This window comes from Balaenoptera acutorostrata, chromosome 10 (assembly GCF_949987535.1).
Source record: "Balaenoptera acutorostrata chromosome 10, mBalAcu1.1, whole genome shotgun sequence".
NCBI classification, from domain to species: Eukaryota; Metazoa; Chordata; class Mammalia; order Artiodactyla; family Balaenopteridae; genus Balaenoptera; species Balaenoptera acutorostrata.
In genome coordinates this window covers 68354165-68378119 of record NC_080073.1, presented here as the reverse complement: position 1 = coordinate 68378119, position 23955 = coordinate 68354165, and the positions used below count along the sequence as shown (strand labels likewise).

The 23955-nt window shown below is 37.0% G+C and overlaps 1 protein-coding gene across 9 annotated transcripts in view; it reads left to right on the top strand.

The window, feature by feature from the left end:
- The window catches only part of FKBP5 (FKBP prolyl isomerase 5), a 101666-nt gene that overhangs the window by 35564 nt on the left and 42147 nt on the right, over positions 1 to 23955 (top strand). For 4 of the 9 annotated variants that reach the window (XM_057554280.1, XM_057554274.1, XM_057554277.1 and 1 more), the window contains 2 exons: positions 9347 to 9472; positions 16576 to 16720. In XM_057554280.1, the coding sequence (XP_057410263.1) occupies positions 9368 to 9472; positions 16576 to 16720 (250 nt within the window). In that variant the 5' untranslated portion in view covers positions 9347 to 9367. Of the gene's footprint in view, positions 1 to 7591; positions 7631 to 9343; positions 9473 to 16575; positions 16721 to 23955 lie in introns of those variants that run through there. The other 5 variants (XM_057554279.1, XM_057554275.1, XM_057554276.1 and 2 more) reach the window with 2 other exon arrangements.

Here is a 23955-nt window from a genome sequence, read left to right as displayed (position 1 = left end):
CATGTTTACAGACCTTTGCCATATGTTACCTTGCTGGCCTGTTCTTAGAAATCACCAGCAGACTTGGAATCAAACTGTTTGACCCTAATGAATCAACTCAAGTTAATAATCTACCACGGTGGCACAGGTAGAAATTTAATTTTTCTACTAAAACATGAATGGAGGCTCACTCCTACTGTGTTTACCTTTCCCAGAATGTAAGTTCCAGGGAGATGGAAAAAATTTCATCTGTACTGCCACAAGACCTAGTAATCAGAAGTGGGGCTGGGACCTTAAAAGTTTAAGAACCACTGTTGTACTTTCTTAGCAGTAACTGCAAGTGTACTTTTATCTTAATTCCATGTAGAATCTGATCACGCCCCAACGTGTACTGTCCCCCAGAGTTCTCTCCTGAGCGCAGGCCTTGTCTCTGACTGCCTTCTGGATGTCTCACAAGCACGAACTCTGCTCAACTAGATTTTGCTTCCTCTGCATAGGAGGCACTCCAAAATGTTTGAGTTAAATTGAACAGAAAGAATAAGTCCTGATGAGTGCAACCGTGAAGTGTTTTCGTCTTTTTGTCCTAAGTTTTTAAAAAAAATCATGGAAGTAATATATACTTAGTGCTAAACTATCTAAATGATAAAAAATTTTGTAAGTGAAAATCCCTTCTTAGACTCCTAAATCTCATTCTCCAGAGGTAACACTGTTTTAACGGTGGTTAATATATTTTTCTTGTATATATAAGTAAATATACACCATTTTCTTCCTAAAAATAGGATCATACTACAAATTGTTGTGCAGCTTGCCATTCGCTTAATAGTCCATGTTGGATGTTGTTCCAACTTTCGTGTCATTATTAGAAGCTTGCTTATCTGGAATAGCTAAGATCTCGCCTGTTCCATATTAATATTTCCACAGTTTAGTTGTCTTAACTCTAAGGAAGAACAATGATGAAAAAGACATTTTGGCATGTAATATATAATATTTGCATAATTGTAAGCCAGTGCTCTAAAATGATTCTACACACCAAAATCTATAAATAACTGGGAAACATGGTTGGTTCCTGCAAGCAATTATGATATACCACATTATCTGTACCACATGTATTATCCCTTTGTAACATCCTCAAGTGATGTTGGTTTTGTTTACAGCCGGGAGAACCAAATCATCACTGGGCACTATGCATTGTAACAATACATTTCATTTATTACAATGGTATTCTTTTTTAGTGGATGGGCATCTACAAAATCCTTTCTCAGTTCAGTTGTTTTGATGTTTTTGGTGTTTAGACTCTTAGCTCAGGGATTCTCTTTAGATTTATCTCATCCTTTTCAAAGACAGCATAATATTTTTATAGTATGGATTTGCTATTTTTTATTTAAACATTCCTCTTGAGGAAAAGCTTTAGAATACTTTTATTTAGCCATATTAATTTAGCTGTAACTTAAGTGGCGGGAGGCGGTGGTGGTGGGATGAATTGGGAGATTGGGATTGACATGTATACACTAATATGTATAAAACGGATAACTAATAAGAACCTGCTGTATAAAAAAGTAAAATAAAATTCAAAAAAAAAGCAATCTATAAATGTTTAATTGACGAACAATTCTATGCCTTTGTTCTTCCTACTCTTGAATCATTACTTTTTTTGTTTCCCTGTGACCCTTTCCCTGTGTATTTAAGCTTGTCAAGTTCTTTCTTGTTCTTAAGCCTTTGCTCTCCACTCCCCTTTCCACCAAAGCATTTTACTGTTTCCCTTTGTAAGCCTAGTAAAAGTCTCAAAATTCTCACATTTTGCATCTTATACATTCCCCTTATACTTAACTTTACACTCGCAGTATGCTACCTTTCTCTCCTTTCCATTTCTTAACTTCTCAACCTTAAGCACTGCCCAGTGCCGTTGGGAGATGCTAGGGGATACATAAAATCAGCATTTTTTTTTCCTTAAAAACTTTTTAGCCAAATACTTATTCATAGGAGATGTCCCATTTTATTCTAAGTAGAATCTTCAGAAATATTTGAAAGGTAATTGCATCCATAAAGTAAGGACATGCTTAGAAAAAATGAGCAATTAGATAATAAGAGAGTATATAGAAATAAATATTTTTAAAAATCCTTTGAACAAATTAAATGACACAGTGGGCGTAGCTGACAACCAAATGGTGATCTAGAAATTCCATCAAAGGAGATCTCTTAGAATATAGAGCAAAAAGGCAAAGATGGAATTGAGGTGGTTTCTCGACCCTGTGTGCACATTAGAATCATCTGAGATACTTTGTAAAAACACTGACGTCCTGACCACAGACCAATTAAATCCAGACTCTCTGGGAGTGGGTCCAGGCATCAGTGGCTTTTTAAAGCTTCTCAGGTAATTCTTTTTTTTTTCCCCTTGGTTCTTTGTTGTACTTTATTGTTTTGTTTTTTTAACATCTTTACTGGAGTATAATTGCTTTACAATGTTGTGTTAGTTTCTGCTATATAACAAAGTGAATCAGCTATATGCATATGTATATCCCCATATCCCCTCCCTCTTGTGTCTCCCTCAGGTAATTCTAATATTTATTCCAGAAACATGTTTAGGAGACCTGAAGGATAGAACGAAGATTCCCAAAGTCTGTCTAATAAGACTTCTAGAAGCAGAGGACAGACAGTGAAGGAAAAGAAATATTAGTAGGAACTTTCCTGAGATCCTCAAAGACTTGTCTTCAGCATTTAAGGACCAGGATGTTAAGGCCCCTGCAGGAATGAAGGAAAGAAGATTAATAACACATACATCCTGGTGATACATCCGAACCCCAGGAGTAAAGAAAATTCTTACATGTTCATAGAAAAAAATGGGAGCCACCTTGTGCATTCGGGAGGGAGGGAAACCTACCTGGCCTAACTGATCTGAACACAGCATCTGCTCTGTCCCCCAGGTGGGGCTCTACTTAATTTCTCTGCTCTTTGTAATGCTGACCAGGCTCCCTTTGGAAGAGCTGTTCTTACAGTCGGTGTTTCTCGAAGGCAATTTGCTCTTCTTTGTTCTCTCCTTCTGGCTGATCTCATCTGTGTTCTAGTTCAGTGATACACCTTTTCTTGTTTTCAAGCTCAGAGCTTTGCAAATTTTTCTGTCACTCCATTGCCATCATGGGGGAAGTTGATCTCTTAGTCTTTCAGCCCTTGGTATTTGGATGGTCTAATATTTTCTAGACCTTTTTTTGTTTTGTTTTAATGCTACTATAACTCTTTGCTTCCTACTTATTTAAGAACAGTAATTCATCCAAGTAAACAGGGTTAGCGACAGGAGTAATGGTAAATTTGGTCTATTAACTTTGCTCTTCTTCACTAATTACTGAGAAGGAAAGTGAGTTTACCAAAGCATTGTATGTATCTGAGAGAGACAATAAAGGAGGAAATAATTTGTAGCAATCAAGGGGTAGCTCCATTTAGGATTCTTTTTCCTCTCCAGTCTTCATGATTGGACATCCCAGAGTCTTTGGTTCCCGAAGAACTGATACAATAATCACTTCTGGAGGCTCGACTCAGAACTTTGGGATTGCACTGGAAATACAGAAGGTATCCTCAATTAAGGGGAAGGTAGGAGAGCTAAAGAGAGGACCATGGTTAAGTGTACAGTGCAGTGACATTAAGTACATTCACATTGTTGTGCAGTTATCACCACTCTTCTCCAGAACTTTTTCATCTTCCCAAAAAGACACTCTATATCCATTAAACAACATCTATTCTCTGCTCCCCTCAGCCCCTGGTAATCTCTATTCTGCTTTCTGTGTCTGTAAATATTTTTTTAGTATTTATTTATTTGTTTGGTTGGTTGGTTGGTTGACAGGTTGTGCAGGGTGTTAGTTGCAGCAGGCGGGCTCCTTAGTTGTGGCATGCAAACTCTTAGTTGCGGCATGCATGTGAGATCTAGTTCCCTGACCAGGGATCGAACCCGGGCCCCCTGCATTGGGAGCATGGAGTCTTATCCACTGCGCCACCAGGGAAGTCCCTGTCTATAAATTTGCCTATTCTAAGTACCTCATATAAGTAGAATCATACAATATTTGTCCTTTTGTGTCTTGCTTATTTCACTTAACATAATGTTTTCAAGTTCATCCATGTTGTAGCATGTATCAGAATTTCATTCCTTTTTATGAAATAATATTCATTTTAATAATAATATATAATACATATTGCACACATACCATATATTGTTTATGGACACTTGGATTTTTTCCCACCTTTTGGCTTTTGTGAATACTACTACTGTATCTGTTTGAGTCTCTGGTTTTGCTTCTTTGGGGTACATACCTAAGAGTGGAATAGCTGGATCATATGGTGATTCTGTGTTTAATATTTTGAGGAACCACCAAACCTTTTCACAGAGGCTGCACCATTTTACATTACTACCAGCAGTGCATGAGGGTTTTGATTTCTCTACATCTTCACCAACACTTGTCATTTTTCCTTTTTTGATAATAGCCATCCTAATGAGTGTGAAGTGGTATCTCATTGTGATTTTGACTTGCATTTCCCTTATGAATAAGGATGTTGAACATCTTTTCACCTGCTTATTGGCTCTTTGTATATCTTCTTGCAGGTTTCTTTTTTAAAGGAGAAAAAGTAAATGTATGAGCATATATAAGAGTGTTGTTCATCATCTCCCCATTCTGCACCCCAGTGTGGAGGAAGCAAATTAACTGGGGGAAAGTAGATGAATAAATACAGTGTGCAGTTTCATATAGACATACAGTCTGTCTTTATATTTGATCTCGTTTCCTCTGCATGCATGTATATCTCTCTTTTGTGTGTGTCTTGCCTACAAATAGATAACTCCTCCTGACACTCCTGTGTTACTGGACTTGAATGTTTGATAGAGGCCTGGGGTTGAAAGTAAATGAGGGCTTTCCAGTTCGTCCTTACATGAATATTTTCAAAATTAGGATGCACTTATACTGCATTCAGTTACAAGCCTTTCCTTGTGTTTTCTCTCTTTCTTTTGTGTTTTAGTTTTAGGAGACTGAAAGCCTTTATGGCCCAGACATCTATGGTACTTAGAAAGAGTGCTGCTGTAATTTTGTAATTTTCTGTGTTTCTAACAAAGTAGCCAGTTCCTATATTCTTTTTTGTCTTCTTTCTGAAAACTCTTCTGTTAGACAGTAGGATAATCTGTAATACAAGATATCTATATTTTAACAAAGAGAACAACTACAACAGTAGGTAATATACATGGTTAATTAGTGGATAAACCTTTAAAATGATTTCTCATTTGGGGGAATATGACAATTTAGTTAGGTTAACTGAAGTTTTCAGTACACTGTTGATGAAATTTTAAGCGTAGTCTCATTCTTCTGTGATGTCTCAGGTGTTTGCTGACCAGCACTTTGGAGAGTGCATGCTTATCTGGCATGTCCATAACAGAACGAACTGTGTGTTCCCTCTCTGAGGCTCTGGGCAGCAATTTCCCCCTTTGGACAGTTCAGGACAGTGAGCTTTATCATAGATTAATATCCATAGCTACAGAGTGATTTTAAATCCAGAATAAACCTAGGGTAGGGGAACGAAGAAAAGGCTCTCTTATGAAAAAAGTGAAATTTTCTTAGTGTGTCTTACAGGTTTTTAGGAATTATCTGTTCTTACAGCCTTTTTTTCATGTAACATTAGATCAAGGAAGAAGTTTTTCTTTGTTTTGTTTGCTTACAAAAATCTATACCCCAAATGGTATAACTGGAATTAAGGGGAAGTACTTGGAATGTTCAGTTTATTTCTTTATTCTTCCAGATTTATCTGCCTTTGAAAGTTCAACAAAGTTTTAGTGTTGTTTTTATCTTTGTGTTTTAATTAATTTAATTCGTGCTACCTCTTTTCACATGGACTCCATACTAGTCAGAATCGTTCTGAGATTACGAAGATTATTTGAATCCCTTCAAGTGTTAGAACCAAAAATGAAGAGCAAACTCCTTTATCAAATGAGATTTATAAAGCTTGCAAGTCAACTTATACAAGTTCCCTATTTATTTAAATTTTAGCAAGCCATTGTTTCCAAAGGGGAGGGTTAGAACAAAAGAAAATGTTTTTTGATTGACAGTATTTTCGTTTAAAAGTTTAGCTGATCTACAAATGACAAACATTCAAAAGAAAGGCATTGCCTTTGGATGTGTTGTAGTCATGCTTTCTGAATGCTCTGTTTTTAGCTTTTGGTGATATTTGTGCTCACACATGCTCTCTCTCAAATGATTTGAAAGTAAGTGGCAGACATCATGGCACCTCACCCCTGAATACTTCAACATGTGTCTCCTAAGAATGAGGATATTATTCTGTATAAAACCACAATGCTATATCACACTCCAGAAGGCTAACATTATACAATAATAATAAGGTAATGTATGGTCTGTTTTTCCAAATTTTCCTAATTCTCCCAAAAATGTGCTTTTATAAATTTTTATTCCCCCTAATCCAGGATCCAGCCAAGGATCACACACTGCATTTGGTGGCTGTGTCTCTTTAGTCTTTTTTAAACCAGAACAGGCCCCTTTTCTTTTTTTTTTAACTTTTTTTTGTCTTTCATAACATTAACATTTTGAGGAGTCTAGGCCAGTTGTAGAATGTTCCACCACCTAATTTTGTCTTTTCTTCTTGATTAGTTTCAGGTTAAATGTTTTTGGTAGGAATACCACATGTATACTTCCCATTACATCACATCAGGAGGCACACTGATATTGGTTTGTGTTAATATAGAAGATGCAGAGTTTTGTCATGATGCAGATCACTTGTGTGAAGGGGGAGGTTTGTCAGATCACTCCACTGGAAAGCCCTTTTTCCTTTTTTAATAATAAGTAATCTGTAGGTTCATGTTTTGAGACCGTGTAGCTGTCCTGTTCCCTAATAACCTTTCATTTGGTGGTTTTAATTTGTTTATTGATTTACTCCAAGGTTTCCCCAGGGGTTTACTGATGGATGTCTATGTACCTGTAAAGCACCAGGAAATTTTTTTGTGTGTATATATTTTTCCAGGGATACGGTCCAACACCTCCAGAGTGTTTAAACGATCTTTTCCCTCTGTTTTTGAGGTGGCTCCTGCAAATTTCTATGCATCAGAGAGTGTTTTATAAGTGGTAGGTTACTAGAATTTGGGAACAAACCCTGTTCATCTAATTTTCCTAATTATCTTGCCCAGCATCACACAACAAGTAGGTACTTAATTTTTGTTGTTGTTTGTTTGAGAAGGCTTTGTTCTGGCCTTTCCCTTATCCTGAGCCAGGCATTTGGATCTTTTGTGTTTGGCATAAAGTGTACTAGAAAATAAAGCAAAGGGCTAAGCCCCTGGTTTTTGGTGTTCTCTTTGAAGATTTGGGGGCACAGCAAAATTTGATTTGTGTCTTTGTTGACACTGAAGTAAATTTAGACACTGGAAATTGGAAATGATTTAAAACACTATATCAACTATATTTAGTTGTCTAATTATCAGTTGTTTCAGTAAGACATTTTTCACGAGTGTAAAATAGCACTTTTTAACTGTGTAGGCAAGAGGGTCCCACAGGTGACTTAGGGAGCCTTATGTCCATTATTAGCCTAATACTGAATAGCTGTAGAAGTGATTAATTCTTGTCTTCCCCTGCTCAACCAGGAGAGCAGTATGGAATTCATCATGGCAGCAGCCAGCAAGGTGTGTTTTGTTTTGTCTTGTTGATTAGCCTGTTGGTATTTGCCTTGCATGAAAAGTGTCTGTCATTTAGGTGACTGATGATAATAATAAGAGTTAACATTGGAATAGTATACTTTTAACATACATATTATACCATTTAATCCAGAAGATCACTCTGTGAAAGTAGATACTATTTTTATTCTAATTACACAGGTAGGGAAAAAAACTTAGAGAAGTTAAAGTAAGCACATTAAACAGCTTGTAAGGAGCTTCAGATTCCTTGACCTTTCTGTCATTCCAGTCTAAAAGGTAGAGGTGTTCTAAGGAATCTAAATATGAACAAAGCATGGCCCTGCTCTCAAGGATCTTTTAAATACAACAAGTGTGTTGTCTTACGAATGTATTATAGACAACAAATCAAGGGGAGAGCTAAGGAAGTACAGAAAAGGGCAGACAACTGCAAAATAGAAGGTCAAGTTTGGTAAGATGGAGGTAGCCATTTGAGTGGGAAAAATGGGGATTTTATTTTTCTTTAATTTTTTAAATTTTTATTTTATTTTTGGCTGTGTTGGGTCTTCGTTGCTGCATGTGGGCTTTCTCTAGTTGTGGCGAGCGGGGCTACTCTTCGTTGAGGTGCACGGGCTTCTCATTGCGGTGGCTTCTCTTGTTGCGGAGCACGGGCTCTAGGCACGCGGGCTTCAGTAGTTGTGGCTCGCGGGCTCTAGAGCACAGGCTCAGTAGTTGTGGCGCACGGGCTTAGTTGCTCCACGGCACGTGGGATCGTCCCGGACCAGGGCTTGAACCCGTGTCCCCTGCATTGGCAGGCGGATTCTTATCCACTGCGCCACCAGGGAAGCCCAAGAATGGGGATTTTAAAAAAGAGTGACCAAGAGCATGGAGATGGGAAAGCACAGGACTTGTTATGGGAGAAGAATTAGTCTGGTTTGGCTAGAGCATGAGCTGCATGAAAGAAAGTAGTGGAAGCTAAACCTGAAAGATAGGTAAGGATCATGTTGTGGAGGGCCTGGAATGCCATGGTAGGGAAGAACCTCATTCCAAAGGAACTCTTGAGCAGGAAATGAAAAATATGGCTCTATAAAAGACCCAGTAATAATCATGATAAATGTTTACATTTTTAAGTTATGACTTTGTGCTAATCTCTTAACATTTGTTATCTCATTAATGCCTTACAGTAACTCTATGAACAAAAACTCCATCCATTTTACAGATGTGAAACTGAGGCTCAGTGACTTTAAGTTTGCAGACGTCAAATAGATATTGCTGGAGCTAGGACTCAGACTGGGGTCTGTCATTTTGAAAGCCTGTCCTGTTTTCCACTGTGATATATTGTCATTTCTTTTATCAGATCACCTGATAAGTTCTTAATTCTCTGTCAAGAATATGGCTGTAGGAAAAGGATGTTTTCAAAGTTCTGAAAGGACTACTTCTCAATGCGTAATCATGCTAAGGAATATAATCACTATCAAACCTGACTTGGTCTGCTCTCTCATTTGGGATCAGAGCTGGATGGGAAATTGAGGAGTTGGATGATGTTTCATTTACATGCCTCACGACATCAATACATGCTCATAGCAAATGTTTTTATTTTCCTTTTCAGTGTTTAACCTTATTGGCCCTTAGTAAATCTTGGGTCAGGTAAAGCTCAGTTCCTAGGGGCATTTAAGATGCATAAAGAAGTGATACTTTTCCTAGCTAAAATATGTTTCTTCTCAGCAGGTTGTCTACTTATAAAAGACAATGACTACTGATGAAGCTGCCAAGAACAATGGAGAAAGCCCCGCAGCAGCTGTTGCTGAACAGGGAGAGGATATTACCTCCAAAAAAGACAGAGGAGTATTAAAGGTGAGGCCACAAGGATGAATGACATTTTGGGAAATTTGCTATCTGGAAAGATTGTCAATAAAAATCTTCTTTTGTTTTTTTGGCTGGAGGTGGAGATGGATAATGTTTATTGAGGCTTACTAAGTACCAAACACTGCAGTTAAATTCTCATTTTGTCTTCATAACTGGAGGTTTATTTTTAATCCCAGATTATAGATGGTAAAACTGAGGGCCAGCTAGGTAAATTGACTTGCCCCAAATCATATGTCTTAGTAAATGCAGATCTGGGGTTCAGGTCCAAGTTATGTCTGACTCCAAAAGGCTGTCTCTCTCTATTCTCAGAGTGTATAAATGGGTTATTATTTTAATATAATATTTAAGTATATTAAAGCTAGCAAATGACAATTCAAAAGACTTTTTTAAAAGAAGAAGAAAAGCTAACTTGCAGAGTTCAAAAAGATTGGTTTTTTACATACAAATAGAATTCCTGTGTGCAGTGCAGGTATTTTTTTGAGGTTTCATCAGAGAATATATCTCACTTTTGAATTAGCTTTCCTCCTTAAAAACACTTTTTTCATTCTGTAATTAATCATTTTTACATTTTTTTTAAAATCTCACAGTGGTTTTGTGAGACAGAGTTCTTTTTTTTGTTTTATGAGCTTATTTATTTATTTATTTATTTATTTATTTATTTATTTATTTTTGGCTGTGTTGGGTCTTCGTTTCCATGCGAGGGCTTTCTCTAGTTGTGGCAAGCGGGGGCCACTCTTCATCGCGGTGCGCGGGCCTCTCACTATCGCGGCCTCTCTTGTTGCGGAGCAGAGGCTCGAGATGCGCAGGCTCAGTAGTTGTGGCTCACAGGCCTAGTTGCTCCGCGGCATGTGGGATCTTCCCAGACCAGGGCTCGAACCCGTGTCCCCTGCATTGGCAGGCAGATTCTCAACCGCTGTGCCACCAGGGAAGCCCCAGAGTTCTTTTTGATTCTTCCATTTATGTATGGAAGATATATATGTGTTATTATTCCGTATAATAAAGAGAGGTTAAATTGTTTTAGTCATACTAAGTTCTTTTTTCTCCTACACTGTTGTTATGCGTTCAAGTTTTGTATAATTTTTTTTTTGCTGAAAAGATTATCTTAAGCATTCTAAGTATTACCACTAAGCTGAGTTTTAACATCTCCTTGTGTTATCAGTAGCAAACGAGAATTTTTTTAGTTTGTTTTGGCTAATCTTGCTTATGTGCAAGCTTTTTTCTGCATCTGAGTCTCTTCCGAATATACATGTTTTACTATTAGCTTGCTATATGCCAAGCCAAAGTTTGAAGACTTGAACCTGTAGAATAAGGGCTTTATGCTATCTATAGCATAAGATGTATATTATGATATCTTCATTCAGAGGGCTTTTCAACCTTGTAGCTCTGTGAATTACTCATCCCATACTCCAGAATGCCTCTCAAGACAGTGGAAATTCTGTGGGCTATCCTCAGCATCTCCCTACCTCTGTTTAAGTTCTCCTCTTTCATCTTTTCAGAGCACTGGTACAGAGAACATGGCCCCCAACTTGCCTGAGGCCCTGCTTTGTTCTAGGGAGTAAATCTAATAAGATTTTTAGGCTTGTAAGAAACATTTAGAGATTATAAACCCTTTAAATCTTATGGTTTATCACTGTCTAAAGCCTCATGTTTCACCATGGCTTTTGGTTAAGATTAGGTCTTTTAACTCTGTGACCTAGAGCAATTTAGTAACCTATCTGTGATGAAGTTTCCTCATTTGTAAAATTAGAGTAATAATACTGCCTACCTCATAGAATTATTGAGATTACATAAAGCATTTAGCACAGTGCCATGATTGTAATAATCTCTCTTATTAACTGTTACTGTATATATTTTTTAAAAGACCAAGGCAGATCTGGGTAGTGAGAAACTAACCCAGGAAGATAAAATTTCTTTTTGGAGCTTACATTTTTAAAATGAATTGAGACTAGATCGTATCATTAAGACAGCTCCAGATTTAGGCACTAAACTCGTCTTGTTGGGGAAACCGGAAGTGATACCACAGTATCACTTGCTGATGTGAACAGCTCTGACTCCATGGTAGCCATTCATCCCATATGCCCAGTTACTTGGTTATAGTCCTAGAAATGCAGATTCCCTCCAGGGGAGGCTCAGGCTCCTAAATACTGCATGCAGTTCATGAACACGAGCACTTCTAGAATATCATGTGATTTCTTTTAGATTAACTTTTTTGAAACTTTTTTTCCCCTTGAGTACTAGAAGGGCAGTAATGATTCTACTTTTTTTTTTTTTTTTACTAGCACTTAATATAATTTTTTAAACTGTAATTATTTTTTCCCAGCTGTATTGAGATACATTTGAAATATAACACTATGTAAGTTTAAGGTATACAGTGTGATGATATGATACACTTAAATGTTTTGAAATGATTACTGCAGTAGGGTTAGTTAACCCCTTCATCACCTCAGATAATTATTTCTTTTTTGTGGTAAGAACATTTAAGATCTATTCTCTTAGCAGCTCTCAAGTATATAATACAGTGTTGTTAATTATAGTCACCATGCTGTACATTTGATCCCAAAAATTTATTCATCTTATAACTTGGAAGTTTGTACTCTTTGACCAGCATCTCCCCATTTTCCCCTAGCCCCTGGCAACCATCATTCTACTCTCTGTTTCTGTGAGTTCAGCTTTTTTAGATTCCACATATAAGTGATATCACACAGTATTTATCTGTCTCTGACTGACTTATTTCACTTAGCATAATGCCCTCAAGGTACATTCATATTGTCTCAAATGGTATTATTTCCTTCTTTTTCATGAATGAATAATATTCTATTTTATATATATATATATATATATACCACATCTTTATCCATTATTTCTTTGAGATAGTGATTTCATTTCCTTTGGATTTATACCCAGAAGTGGAATTGCTGGATCATATGGTAGTTCTAGTTTTAATTTTCTGACGAAACTTCATACTGTTTTCCATAGTGGCTGTCCCAATTTATATCCCTACCAACAGTGTACAGGGTTTACTTTTCTCCACATCCTCATCAACACTTGTTATTTCTTGATTTTTTGATTATAGCCATGAGTTCCTTGTATATTTTCAGTATCAAATATATGGTTTTTAGATATTTTCTCCCATTCCATAGATCGCCTTTTCATTTTGGTGATTGTTTCTTTTGCTGTGCAGAACCTTTTTTTAAAAAAATATATATATAAATGTATTTTATTTGTGTTTATTTTTGGCTGCGTTGGGTCTTTGTTGCTGCATGCAGGCTTTCTCTAGTTGCAGTGAGCAGGGGCTACTCTTCATTGCAGTGCACAGGCTTCTCATTGCAGTGGCTTCTCTTGTTGTAGAGCATGGGCTCTAGGTGCGTGGGCTTCAGTAGTTGTGGCTCGCGGTCTCTAGAGCGCAGGCTTAGTAGTTGTGGCGCACGGGCTTAGTTGCTCCGCAGCATGTGGGATCTTCCCGGACCGGGGCTCGAACCTGTGTCCCCTGCGTTGGCAGGAGGATTCTTAATCACTGTGCCACCAGGGAAGCCCACAGAAGCTTTTTAGTTTGATGTTCCACTTATTTATTTTTGTTGCTTGTACTTTTGGTGTCATATCCAAAAAATTATTGCCAAGATTAATGTCAAGGAGATTTTTCCGTTGTTTTCCTTTAGATGTGTTATAGTTTCATATCTTATATTTAAGTCTTTCATTGATTTTGAGTTAATTTTTGTAAGTGGTGTAAGATAGGGGTCCAATTTTATTCTTCATAGGGTTATCCAGTTTCCCCTACATCTTTTACTGAAGAGATTATCTGTTCCTCATTGAGCATTCTTGGCTCCCTTGTCAAATATTAGTTGACTGTATATGCTAGGGTTTATTTCTGGGTTCTCGATTCTGTTCCATTGGTCTGTGTGCCTGTTTTTATGTCAGTACTATTCTGTTTTTATCACTATAGCTTTTAATATAGTTTGAAATCAGGAAATGTGATGCCTCCAGCTTTGTTCTTTCTCAGGATTGCTTTGACTATTTGGGATCTTTTATGGGTCTGTACGAATTTTAGCTTTTTTTTTTTTTTCTATTTCTGTGAAAAATACCATGGGAAATTTTGATATGTCTTGGATTGAATCTATAGATGTTTTTCAGTAGTATGGACATTTTAACATTTTTAATTCTTCTGATCCATGATCATAGGACACCTTTCCATTTATATGAGTCTTCTTCAGTTTCTTTCATCAGAATCTTATAGTTTTCAGTGTATAGATCTTCCACCTCCTTGGTTAAATTTATTTCTAACTATTTTATAGTTTTTGATGATATTGTGAATGGGATTTTTTATTGAGGTATAATTGACATATAACATTTTATTAGTTTCGGGTGTACAACATAATGATTTGACATTTGTTTGTATTATGAAATGATCACCACAGTAAGTCTATTTAACATCTGTCACCATACATAGTTTAAAAAAATTTTTTTGTGATGAGAACTTTTTAGATCTATTCTCTTAGCATCTTTCAAATATGCAATACAATATTATTAACTATCGCATCATGCTGTACATTACATCCATGACTTATTCTGTAACTGAAGGTTTGTACCTTTTGACTCCCTTTACCCATTTCTCCCACCCTCCCCTCAAACTCTGACCTCTGGCAACCACCAATCTGTTTCTGCTCTTTGTATCTATAAATTTAGTTGTTTTTCTTTACTTTTCTTTCTTTTTTTTTTTTTTTAAGATTCCATATATAAGTGAGATCATACGGTATTTGTCTTTCTCTGTCTGACCTATTTTCACTTAGCATAATGCCCTCAAGGTCCAGCCATGTTGTTACAAATGGCAAGATTTCATTCTTTTTTTTTTTTTTTTTTTTAAGTAAGTTTATTTATTTGGCTGCCCTGAGTCTTTGCTGCTGCTTTCTCTGGGGCTACTCTTCGTTGTGGTGCGCGGGCTTCTCATTGTTGTGGCTTCTCTTGTTGCAGAGCATGGGCTCTAGGTGCACGGGCTCAGTAGTTGTGGCTCTCGGCCTCTAGAGCACAGGCTCAGTAGTTGTGGTGTGTGGGCTTCATTGCTCCGTGGCATGTGTGATCTTCCTGGACCAGGGCTTGAACCTGTGTCCCCTGCATTGGCAGGCAGATTCTTAACCACTGCGCCATCAGGGAAGTCCCGATTTCATTCTTTTTTATGGCTAAATAATCATCCATTGTGTGTGTGTGTGTGTGTGTGTGTGTGTGTGTGTGTGTGTGTGTATACATACATATATATATATAACATATACAAATATATATATTTTCTTTATCCATTCATTTATTGATGAACATAGGTTGTTTCCATATCTTGGCTAATGTAAGTAATGCTGCAGTGAACATGACGAGGGTGCATATATCTTTTTCAGTTAGTGTTTTCATTTCTTTTGTATGAATACCCACAAGTGGAATTGTTGGATCATATGGTAGTTCTACTTTTAATCTTTTTAGGAACCTCCATACTGTTCTCCGTAGTGGCTGCACCAGTTTACATTCCCACCAACAGTGCAAGAGGTTTCCCTTTTCTCCACATCCTCACCAACACTTTTTATTTCTTGTCTTTTTGATGACAGCCTTTCTGACAGGTGTGAGGTGATATCTCATTGTGGTTTTGGTTTACATTTCCGGGATTGTTTTCTCTATTTTTTTTTCAGATATTTTGTTAGTTTGTAGGAACACAACTGATTTCCGTATATTGATTTTGTAATCCTGCAACTTTACTCAATTCATTGATTAGTTCAAACACTTTTTTTGATGAAGTTGCAGTAATCATTTTTTTTCCTTTAGAATGTCTAGGCTTTTGAGCTAAGAAAGTTGTAGAATCTAAGTTCACAGTGTTTACGTGGTGATATGAGGGAGGGGCAAGGAGGACGCATCTCAAAAAAGAATTTAGGAGCAAATAATTGAATTCTTTAGATAAAAATTCAGACCCTTCCCCAAAAAAGATGTTTATTGGACATTAGCTACCATCCTTTGTTATCTAATAAAAATGATTAATTTGGCATAAATGATTGACAGAATAAATTATACACCACATGCCTGGATTTGATTTTCTTTTCCCAGAACTGACCAACTGCATTAGTGTCTTGCTCTGCCAAGAACAAAATAAATATACTGGATTTTATGATAGTTAAATGTTTTTCAACTTGGAGCTTTTTGGCATTTCCTTTACTAGAACACAAGTTATTCAGTATCATATCAAACTGTGCAGTGGTACTGTTTTTTTTACATGTTGAATATTCTTCAAATAGTAGGAAGTATAACCTTTATATCAGGAAATAGGGCTTTTTGAAATTAAACCAAACTAGTGGAATCTAGTCAAAAGATAATGTTTTTAGCAAAGGAGAGAAGTAAAAATCTCACCTTTGAAACTTTGCTTCAGACTTCTTTTTGAATGTTTTTGAAAGTCCACTAACTTTTTTTTTTTTAATTTTTATTTATTATTTATTTATTATGTTTATTTTTGGCTGTGTTGGGTCTTCGTTTCTGTGTGAGGGCTTTCTCCAGTTGCGGCGAGTGGGGGCCACTCTTCATCGCGGTGCGCGGGCCTGTCACTATCACGGCCTCTCTTGTTGCGGAGCAGAGGCTCCAGACGCTCAGGCTCAGTAGTTGTGGCTCACGGGCCCAGTTGCTCCGCGGCATGTGGGATCTTCCCAGACCAGGGCTCGAACCCGTGTCCCCTGCATTGGCAGGCAGATTCTCAACCACTGCGCCACCAGGGAAGCCCTCCACTAACCTTTTTGGTCTAATTCCGTTTGTACATGGACTAACTGTGTTTTGAAAGATTTCAGTGTCAAAAGATGGGGCATTAAACCAATGAAACAAGATCTATCGATTAATTATTTTGAGAGAATAGTGTGATTAACAATACAATTAAATATAGTATTAAAGATTTAGAGTAGTACAGGATAATTTTGTAACAGTGAGGATCATTGAGAGAACTGGGAGGGAAGCCTTTAGAAAGGACAGACAGTTGTTTGCAAATGTGCCTGAGTGATGTGGAAGGGACTGTGTGACCTCTGTATTCTGTGATTAGAAATAAAATGTTTAGCCTCATTTTTCTTGACGTTTGTCTTTTCTAGATTGTCAGAAGAGTGGGGAATAGTGAGGAAACCCCAATGATTGGAGACAAAGTTTATGTCCATTACAAAGGAAAATTGTCAAATGGAAAGAAGTTTGATTCCAGTCATGATCGAAACGAACCGTTTGTCTTTAGTCTTGGCAAAGGTAAGAGGGTATTTTTTTTTTTTGAGTTGTGTTTTGCTTAGATTTATTGCTATTTATATTATATGGGAGCTAGTGGATCCTATCCTTGCCAAAAGTAAAGATATTTTGGAGCAGTAGTTCTCATGGATCCTATCCTTGCCAAAAATAAAGATATTTTGGAGCAGTAGTTCTCAAAGTATGGTCCATGGATCCCTGTGGGGTCCCTGAGATACTTTTAGGGGGTCCATAGTGTCAAAATTATTTTCATAATAATACTAAGATGTTATTTATTTATTTTACTGTGTTGACATTTGCACCGATGGTACCAAGCTGCAATGGTGAATATTTGCTGGAGCCTTAGCACAAATCTAGGCAATGGCACCAAACTATACCATTAGTATGCCCTCACTCACTGTTTTTTTTTTTTTTGTTTTTTTTTTTAAAGGATTTTCTTTTATTTATTTATTTATTTATTTATTTGTTTATTATTTTTGTCTGTATTGGGTCTTCGGTTCGTGCGAGGGCTTTCTCCAGTTGCGGCAAGCGGGGGCCACTCTTCATCGCGGTGCGGGGACCGCTCTTCATCGCGGTGCGCGGGCCTTTCCCTATCGCGGCCCCTCCCGTTGCGGGGCACAGGCTCCAGACGCGCAGGCTCAGCAATTGTGGCTCACGGGCCCAGTTGCTCCGTGGCATGTGGGATCTTCCCAGACCAGGGCTCGAACCCGTGTCCCCTGCATTAGCAGGCAGATTCTCAACCACTGCGCCACCAGGGAAGCCCTCACTCACTGTTTAAATAAGAAAAAAAAAAAGGCCAGTTTCACTTAAGAATGTCCTTGATAAGGTGTAAAACATATTAATTTTATTAAATCCTAATCCTTGAGTTTCACATTGTTTTGATATTTTGTGACAGATGGGAAAGTGCACATAAAGCACTTCTGCATCCCCAACTACGGTGGCTATCTCAAGGGAAAGCACTTGTGTACTTGCTTTAGTTGAGAGCTGAACTAGCTGCATTTTTTCCATGAAGCACCATATTTATTTTAAAGGGCAAGCTATGATTATTCAGACTTGATTTTTCCGTATTTGGCAGATATTTTCTCGCAAATGAATGAAGTGAGCCTGTCACTTCAAGGACAACAACTGACAGTATTTGTTGCCATTGAGTTTTCAAGTGAAAATTACAGTTTTGGAAAATTTTCTCAGTAAAACATGCAATGGTGAATGAGTCTTTCATCTTTCCTAGAATTTTGAGCAGAGAGAAAAGAGGCAACTTCCAGTTGACTTGGTACCTATGGCACACCTATCTAGAGATAGTGTTGTCTCGTGGGGAGAGCATCCAGCTGGATGTTGGGAAGCCAGGGTTCCTGTCTTTGCTCTTTCCTGTGGTATGTTAACATGAGTAAGCCACCTAACCTTCCCTGCTCTTACAAAAAGGAAGCGTCTGTAGAAGAGCTTTGAGATTAATCCTGAGTCTAAGATTCCATTCTTGTATATTCTGCAAAGAGTACAGGAACAAAAACTGCAAAGGACTAAACCCAACACAATTACAGAACCTTCAGAGGCCCCCTTAAGATGATAATTAGAAATATGAGACTAGAGCAGTATCCCTCTGGTAAAACTTCTGTAACATAATGTGTTCTAGTTGCCTATAAAACAAACATTGGTTAGGCAGTTTATAGTTTTATACCTATATGTTATGGCAGTAGCTACTTCATAACATAATGAAGAAAAATAATATAAATAACTGTAGCACAAATATTGTACATGAACTCTCTTGATCCCTTATATTGTACCTCTCCCAAGGGAATAAATAGAAATATTTCAATGGAAAGTCACACTGATTTTGGGGTTCTATTGTGACTTCAGTGTTTAAAATAGAATCATAAGAACTTATCTATAAAAATTGCATTAAAAATACACATACCATATGGATAAATTTGAGGTATACCTACACATTGTTTGTATGTGTGTCTGTTGCTCTTTTTGTACCATCTTTGAAACTCTGTGCCTCACTTCCCTCATATATAAAGTGATGATAATAATAGTATATACAATTATATGTTGAGGATTAAATAAGATATTACACACCGTTGCTTAGCACTCAGCCTAATACATAGTAAGCACTCAATCTTTTGTTAACTGTTGTTGTTACAGTACTGGGGTTATTGGCTGGCTTTACAATGGAGTGGCAAGAGCTGTGTTACAGCAGTTTGGGTCCTCACTCCTATTTACTATGCCTGCATACAGACCTTTTGAATGCTTAACCATCTTTTTTAGCCCCAGAAAGTCTGGAAAAACAACAACTGGATCAATCTAAGACAATTGGTTATCACCACTACAGAATATGTTACAGAAATTAGAATGATGATGCTTTCCCTCACTGGATTTTCTTAACTAAATCTTTGTTACATGTTCTGAATTCCTAGAACTGTGTCCATAACCCATCTTAAAAGAAGTTGAAATAAGAATGACAGGATTTTCAAGTATACTTCCACAACAGGGGTTCTGTTCTTTCCCCTTCCCTGCCTGCAGCAAATATGTTATCACTAAAATTGGGAAGGGATGGGTTTGGGGGCTGAAAGAATTGTATCTACCTCTGTTCTTATAAGTAAATCCAAGGACACTAAAGCTGCACCCCTTCCCCATCTACCCCTATAAAGGTCTGGTGATTTCTGATAAAAGGCTACTTCAGTGAAGTGGTTTTTCGTGTTCTTCGTATATGACTACCATGGTTGGGAACTATGAAGATAAAAATCCTCTCTCTTATATTCTTCCCCCAGATTTGAGAAGTAAGAGGAACAAACCAGTCATTTTGGATTTTTCACATACCTATACTTCTCTCTTACTATTGAGATTAAACCATAATGAAGTAAATATCAGTGATCTGCCTTTAACGTTAATCTAACCTTATTAGATGCATGATGACCCATGATTATTGGTTAAAACATCTTTTAATTTAGCAGTCATTAGCATATTGGAGTAAAAGGGAGAAAGTATGTTGAAAGACTAATGGCTAATGCTTTTTAAGTACTTACAGTGCCAGGCAAAGGGCTTACATGCATTATCTCATTTAATCCTCACACCAATCCTATTATTACTTTATAGACTTTTTGTACAATTTATTTAGTATAGTTTAGGTGACAGTCATATTAACATCTGTGTATAAGACTGAGTTTTTTATTGAGGTACTATTTACATATAATAAAACTTAACCCTTTTAAAGGGTGTATAGCTTGATGAATTTGGTTAACAGTTGTGTAGGGCTTCCCTGGTGGCGCAGTGGTTGGGAATCCGCCTGCCAATGCAGGGGACGCGGGTTCGAGCCCTGGTCTGGGAAGATCCCACATGCCGCGGAGCAACTGGGCCCGTGAGCCACAACTACTGAGCATGCGCGTCTGGAGCCTGTGCTCCGCAACAAGGGAGGCCGCGATAGTGAGAGGCCCGCGCACCGCGATGAAGAGTGGCCCCCGCTTGCCGCAACTGGAGAAAGCCCTCGCACAGAAACGAAGACCCGACACAGCCATAAATAAATAAATAAATAAATAAATTTAAAAAAAAAAAAAAAAAAAAAAAAAAAACAGTTGTGTAACCACCACCACAGTCAAAATATAGAACAATTTCCTCACCCTAAAAAGTTTTCTTATGGACGCTGGGCCATGGAATCACTAATCTGGCTTCTGTTACTATAGTTTTGCCTTTTCCAAAAATTCATATAAATGGAATCATATGTCATCTTTGGCATTTGACTTCTTTCACTTAGCATAACGATTTTGAGATTCATGCATGTTGAATTGCCAAGCAGCATTTTACAAGTATGGAAACACCACAATTTGTTCATCCATTCAAAAAATCGGACATTGGGGTTGTTTCCAATTTGGGGCTATTATGAATAATGTAATGAACATTCATATACCTGTCTTTGTGTGGCTATGTTGGGTAACTTTATTTTGGGGTAAATACCTGGGAGTGGACTTGTTGATCATATGGTAAAACATATGTTTAACTTTGTAAGTTACTACCATACTGTTTTTTCAAAGTGGCTGTACCATTTTGCATTCTCACCAGCAGTGTTTGAGAGTTTGTTTTTCACATGCTTGTCAACCATTAGTACTATCAGTCTTTTTAACTTTAGCCATTTTAATGGATATGAAATGGTATCTCATTTTGGTTTTCAGTTGCATTTCCCTGGTAACTGGTCACATTGAGGGTATCTTTTCTTGTGCTTAGTGGACATTTGTATGTTTTCTTTTGTGAAGTATCTGTTCAAATCTTCTGCCCATTAAAAAAAAAAAAACAATCTTTTTATTGAGTTGTACTCAACAAGACAAGCACTTAATCAGATGTGTATTTTGCAAGTATGTTCTCCCAGTCTCTAGCTTGCCTTTTCATTTTCTTAATTGATCTTTCAAAGAACAAAAGTTTTTAATTTTGATGAAGTCCACTTTACCAATTTTTAAAAAATGTTTTAGGTACCTACTATAACCATTTTAGTTTTGGTTTGCTGTGGTTTTTTTGTTTACATATGAGGAAACTAAGGTACAGAGAGAGATTAAGTAATTAGCCCAAAGTTATACGGTAAGTGGCAGAGCCAGGATTCAAAGCCAGGCAGTGTCATTCAAGTTATGTTAGATATTAAGGTTTAAAACTAGCCTAAACACTAGGTATAGAAACAAAGTAGGTCCTGGTCCAGCAGAATTTACTGAGTGCCTGCTGTACACCAGACATTTTTCTTACAGGAATGATGTAGTTAATGAGGTTTATCAAAAGCAAAATTATTGCTATTACATGCTTGGTATTGTGGGCCTAATCCCTATTTTTAAAGTTTTATTTTTATTTGAAATGTTTTTTTTTTTCACATATTTTAGGCCTTGACAACGTTTTACAAGTAGTAAAATACACTTACTAGTAATGGGTAACCATGCAGCCAGCTTCTTGTGGGTTGTGGTTTAACCATGTGTTCCCTTTAAACTGCTATTGATACTCTTGCTCCCCCATAAATATATTCTTAACATCTGTTAACTTTTTTTTTTTTTAACCTGCAGTTTAGGAGCACTCAGGATTCGGAAAGAAGGCTTTTAGGCCAAAATATTTAATTTTCCTAACCCTCCCCAAAAATGTGAGCCAGAAAGACAGCAAACTTTCAGAAAGTACTTTCTTTGGCTTTACCTGGTACTTTCTAATAGAGGAAGAATGCTTCCAGTTTCATCGCTGAATGGATATTAAGGAGAAGCTAATTTAGGCAGGGGTGAGAGCAGACTGGGGCAGCTAACACATTTCTAACTCCATTTAAATTAGATACTGCAGCATGGACCGTGTTCCTTTATTGAGTATAATATTGTGGTGTTAAGTTCTTTGGGAAATAAAAAATAATCAAGACATGACTCCTGCCTTCAGGTATCTAGCAGTTTAGCCTGGCAGAGTTGATCATTAAGGTTGTCCCAGCACAGATTATTTTCTCCCCCTGTTTTTGAAATGATAACCCATGAGGGTGCGGAGAGATCATCTGGTGATCGGTTTTCTTAGTAATTAAATAGAGAAATGGCAAAAATATAATGTAACATAATACATATGAACACTTTAAAAGAATCTTAACATATAAACGAGTTTGTTGAATTCATAATCAGATACTTTTGTTAGGGAATAGGGATGATTATCAGAGCCCTTTTATAAGACATTTAAAAATAAGACTAAATAAAATTTATAAGGGGAAAAAAATACACAGGAAAAACTTTGCTTTATCTAGCGTAAAAAGAAGAAAGACAATGTCAATATTATCAATGGTTTCAAATGCAAACATGCATTTAAAGGTTAGATAGTCAATAATTTTATCAAGGATGCCAAGACTGTTTATTGAGGAAAGGACAGTCTTTTCAACAAACAATGCTGGGAAAACTAGATATTCACATGCAAAAGAATAAAGTTAGACCCTTACTTTACATCACATACAAAAATTAACTCGAAATGGATCAAAGATATATAAGACTTAAAACTGTATTTTCTTAGAAGAAAACTTGGAGGGAAAGCTTCTTGACATTAGATTTGGCAATGATTTCTCGGATATGACACCAACAGCAAGGCAGCAAAAGTAAAAAATACATAAATTGGACTACATCAAAATTAAAAACTGTGCATCAAAGGATACAATAATGGAGTGAAAAGGCAGCCTAAAGAATGGAAGGAAATATTTTCAAATCATGTATGTGACAAGGGGTTAATATCCAGAATATATAAAGAACTCCTATAATCAACAACCAAAAAACCTCAAATATCCTGATTATAAAATGGACAATGGACTTAAATAGACATTTCCCTAAAGAAGATATACAAAAGGACTACAAGCATATGAAAAGATGCTCTACATCACTAAATCATTAGGGAAATACAAATCAAAACCACAATGAGAGGGACTTCCCTGGTGGTCCAGTGGTTAAGACTCTGCACTCCCAATGCAGGGGCCACGGGTTTGATCCCTGGTCAGGGAACTAAGATCCTGCATGCCGTGTGGCACAGCCAAAAAAAAAAAAAAAATTTAACAATATCACCACACACCATCAGGTACTATTAAAAAAAAAAAAAATAGAAATTTGCAAGTGTTAGCAAGTTGTGGAGAAATTGAAACCCCCGTGCACTGTCGATGGGAATGTAAAATAGTGTAGCCACTATGGAAAACAGTATGGTAGTTCCTCAATTAAAAATAGAGTTAACCTATGATCCAGCAATTCCACTTCTCCGTATATACCAGGGTCCTAATGAGATATGTGCACACCCATATTTGTAGCATTATTCATTATAGCTGAAAGGTGGAAGCCACCCAAATGTTTGTCTGTAGACAAATGGATAAACAAAATGTCTTATGTACATACAATGGTATATTCCTATAAAGGAGTATTATTCACATGGGACAAAACTGATGAACCTCGAGGACATTACACTAAGTGAAATAAGCCAGTCACAAATAGACAAACACTGCATGATTCCACTTACATCTAGAGAAATCTAGAGTAATCAAATTCATAAAAACAAAGTAGAATAAAATTCTTGCCGGGGCTTGGGACAGGAGGAAAAGAGGAGTAGTTTAATGAGTAGACTTTTAGTGTTGCAAGATGAAAAGTTCTGGACATTGGTTGCACAACAGTGTGAATATACTTAACTGTGCACTTAACAGTTGAAATGGTCATTTTTATGTATTTTACCACAATTTAAAAAATTTTTAATCAGTAAAAAAGAATGTTCTAAAATGGTCACTATAGTCTTTA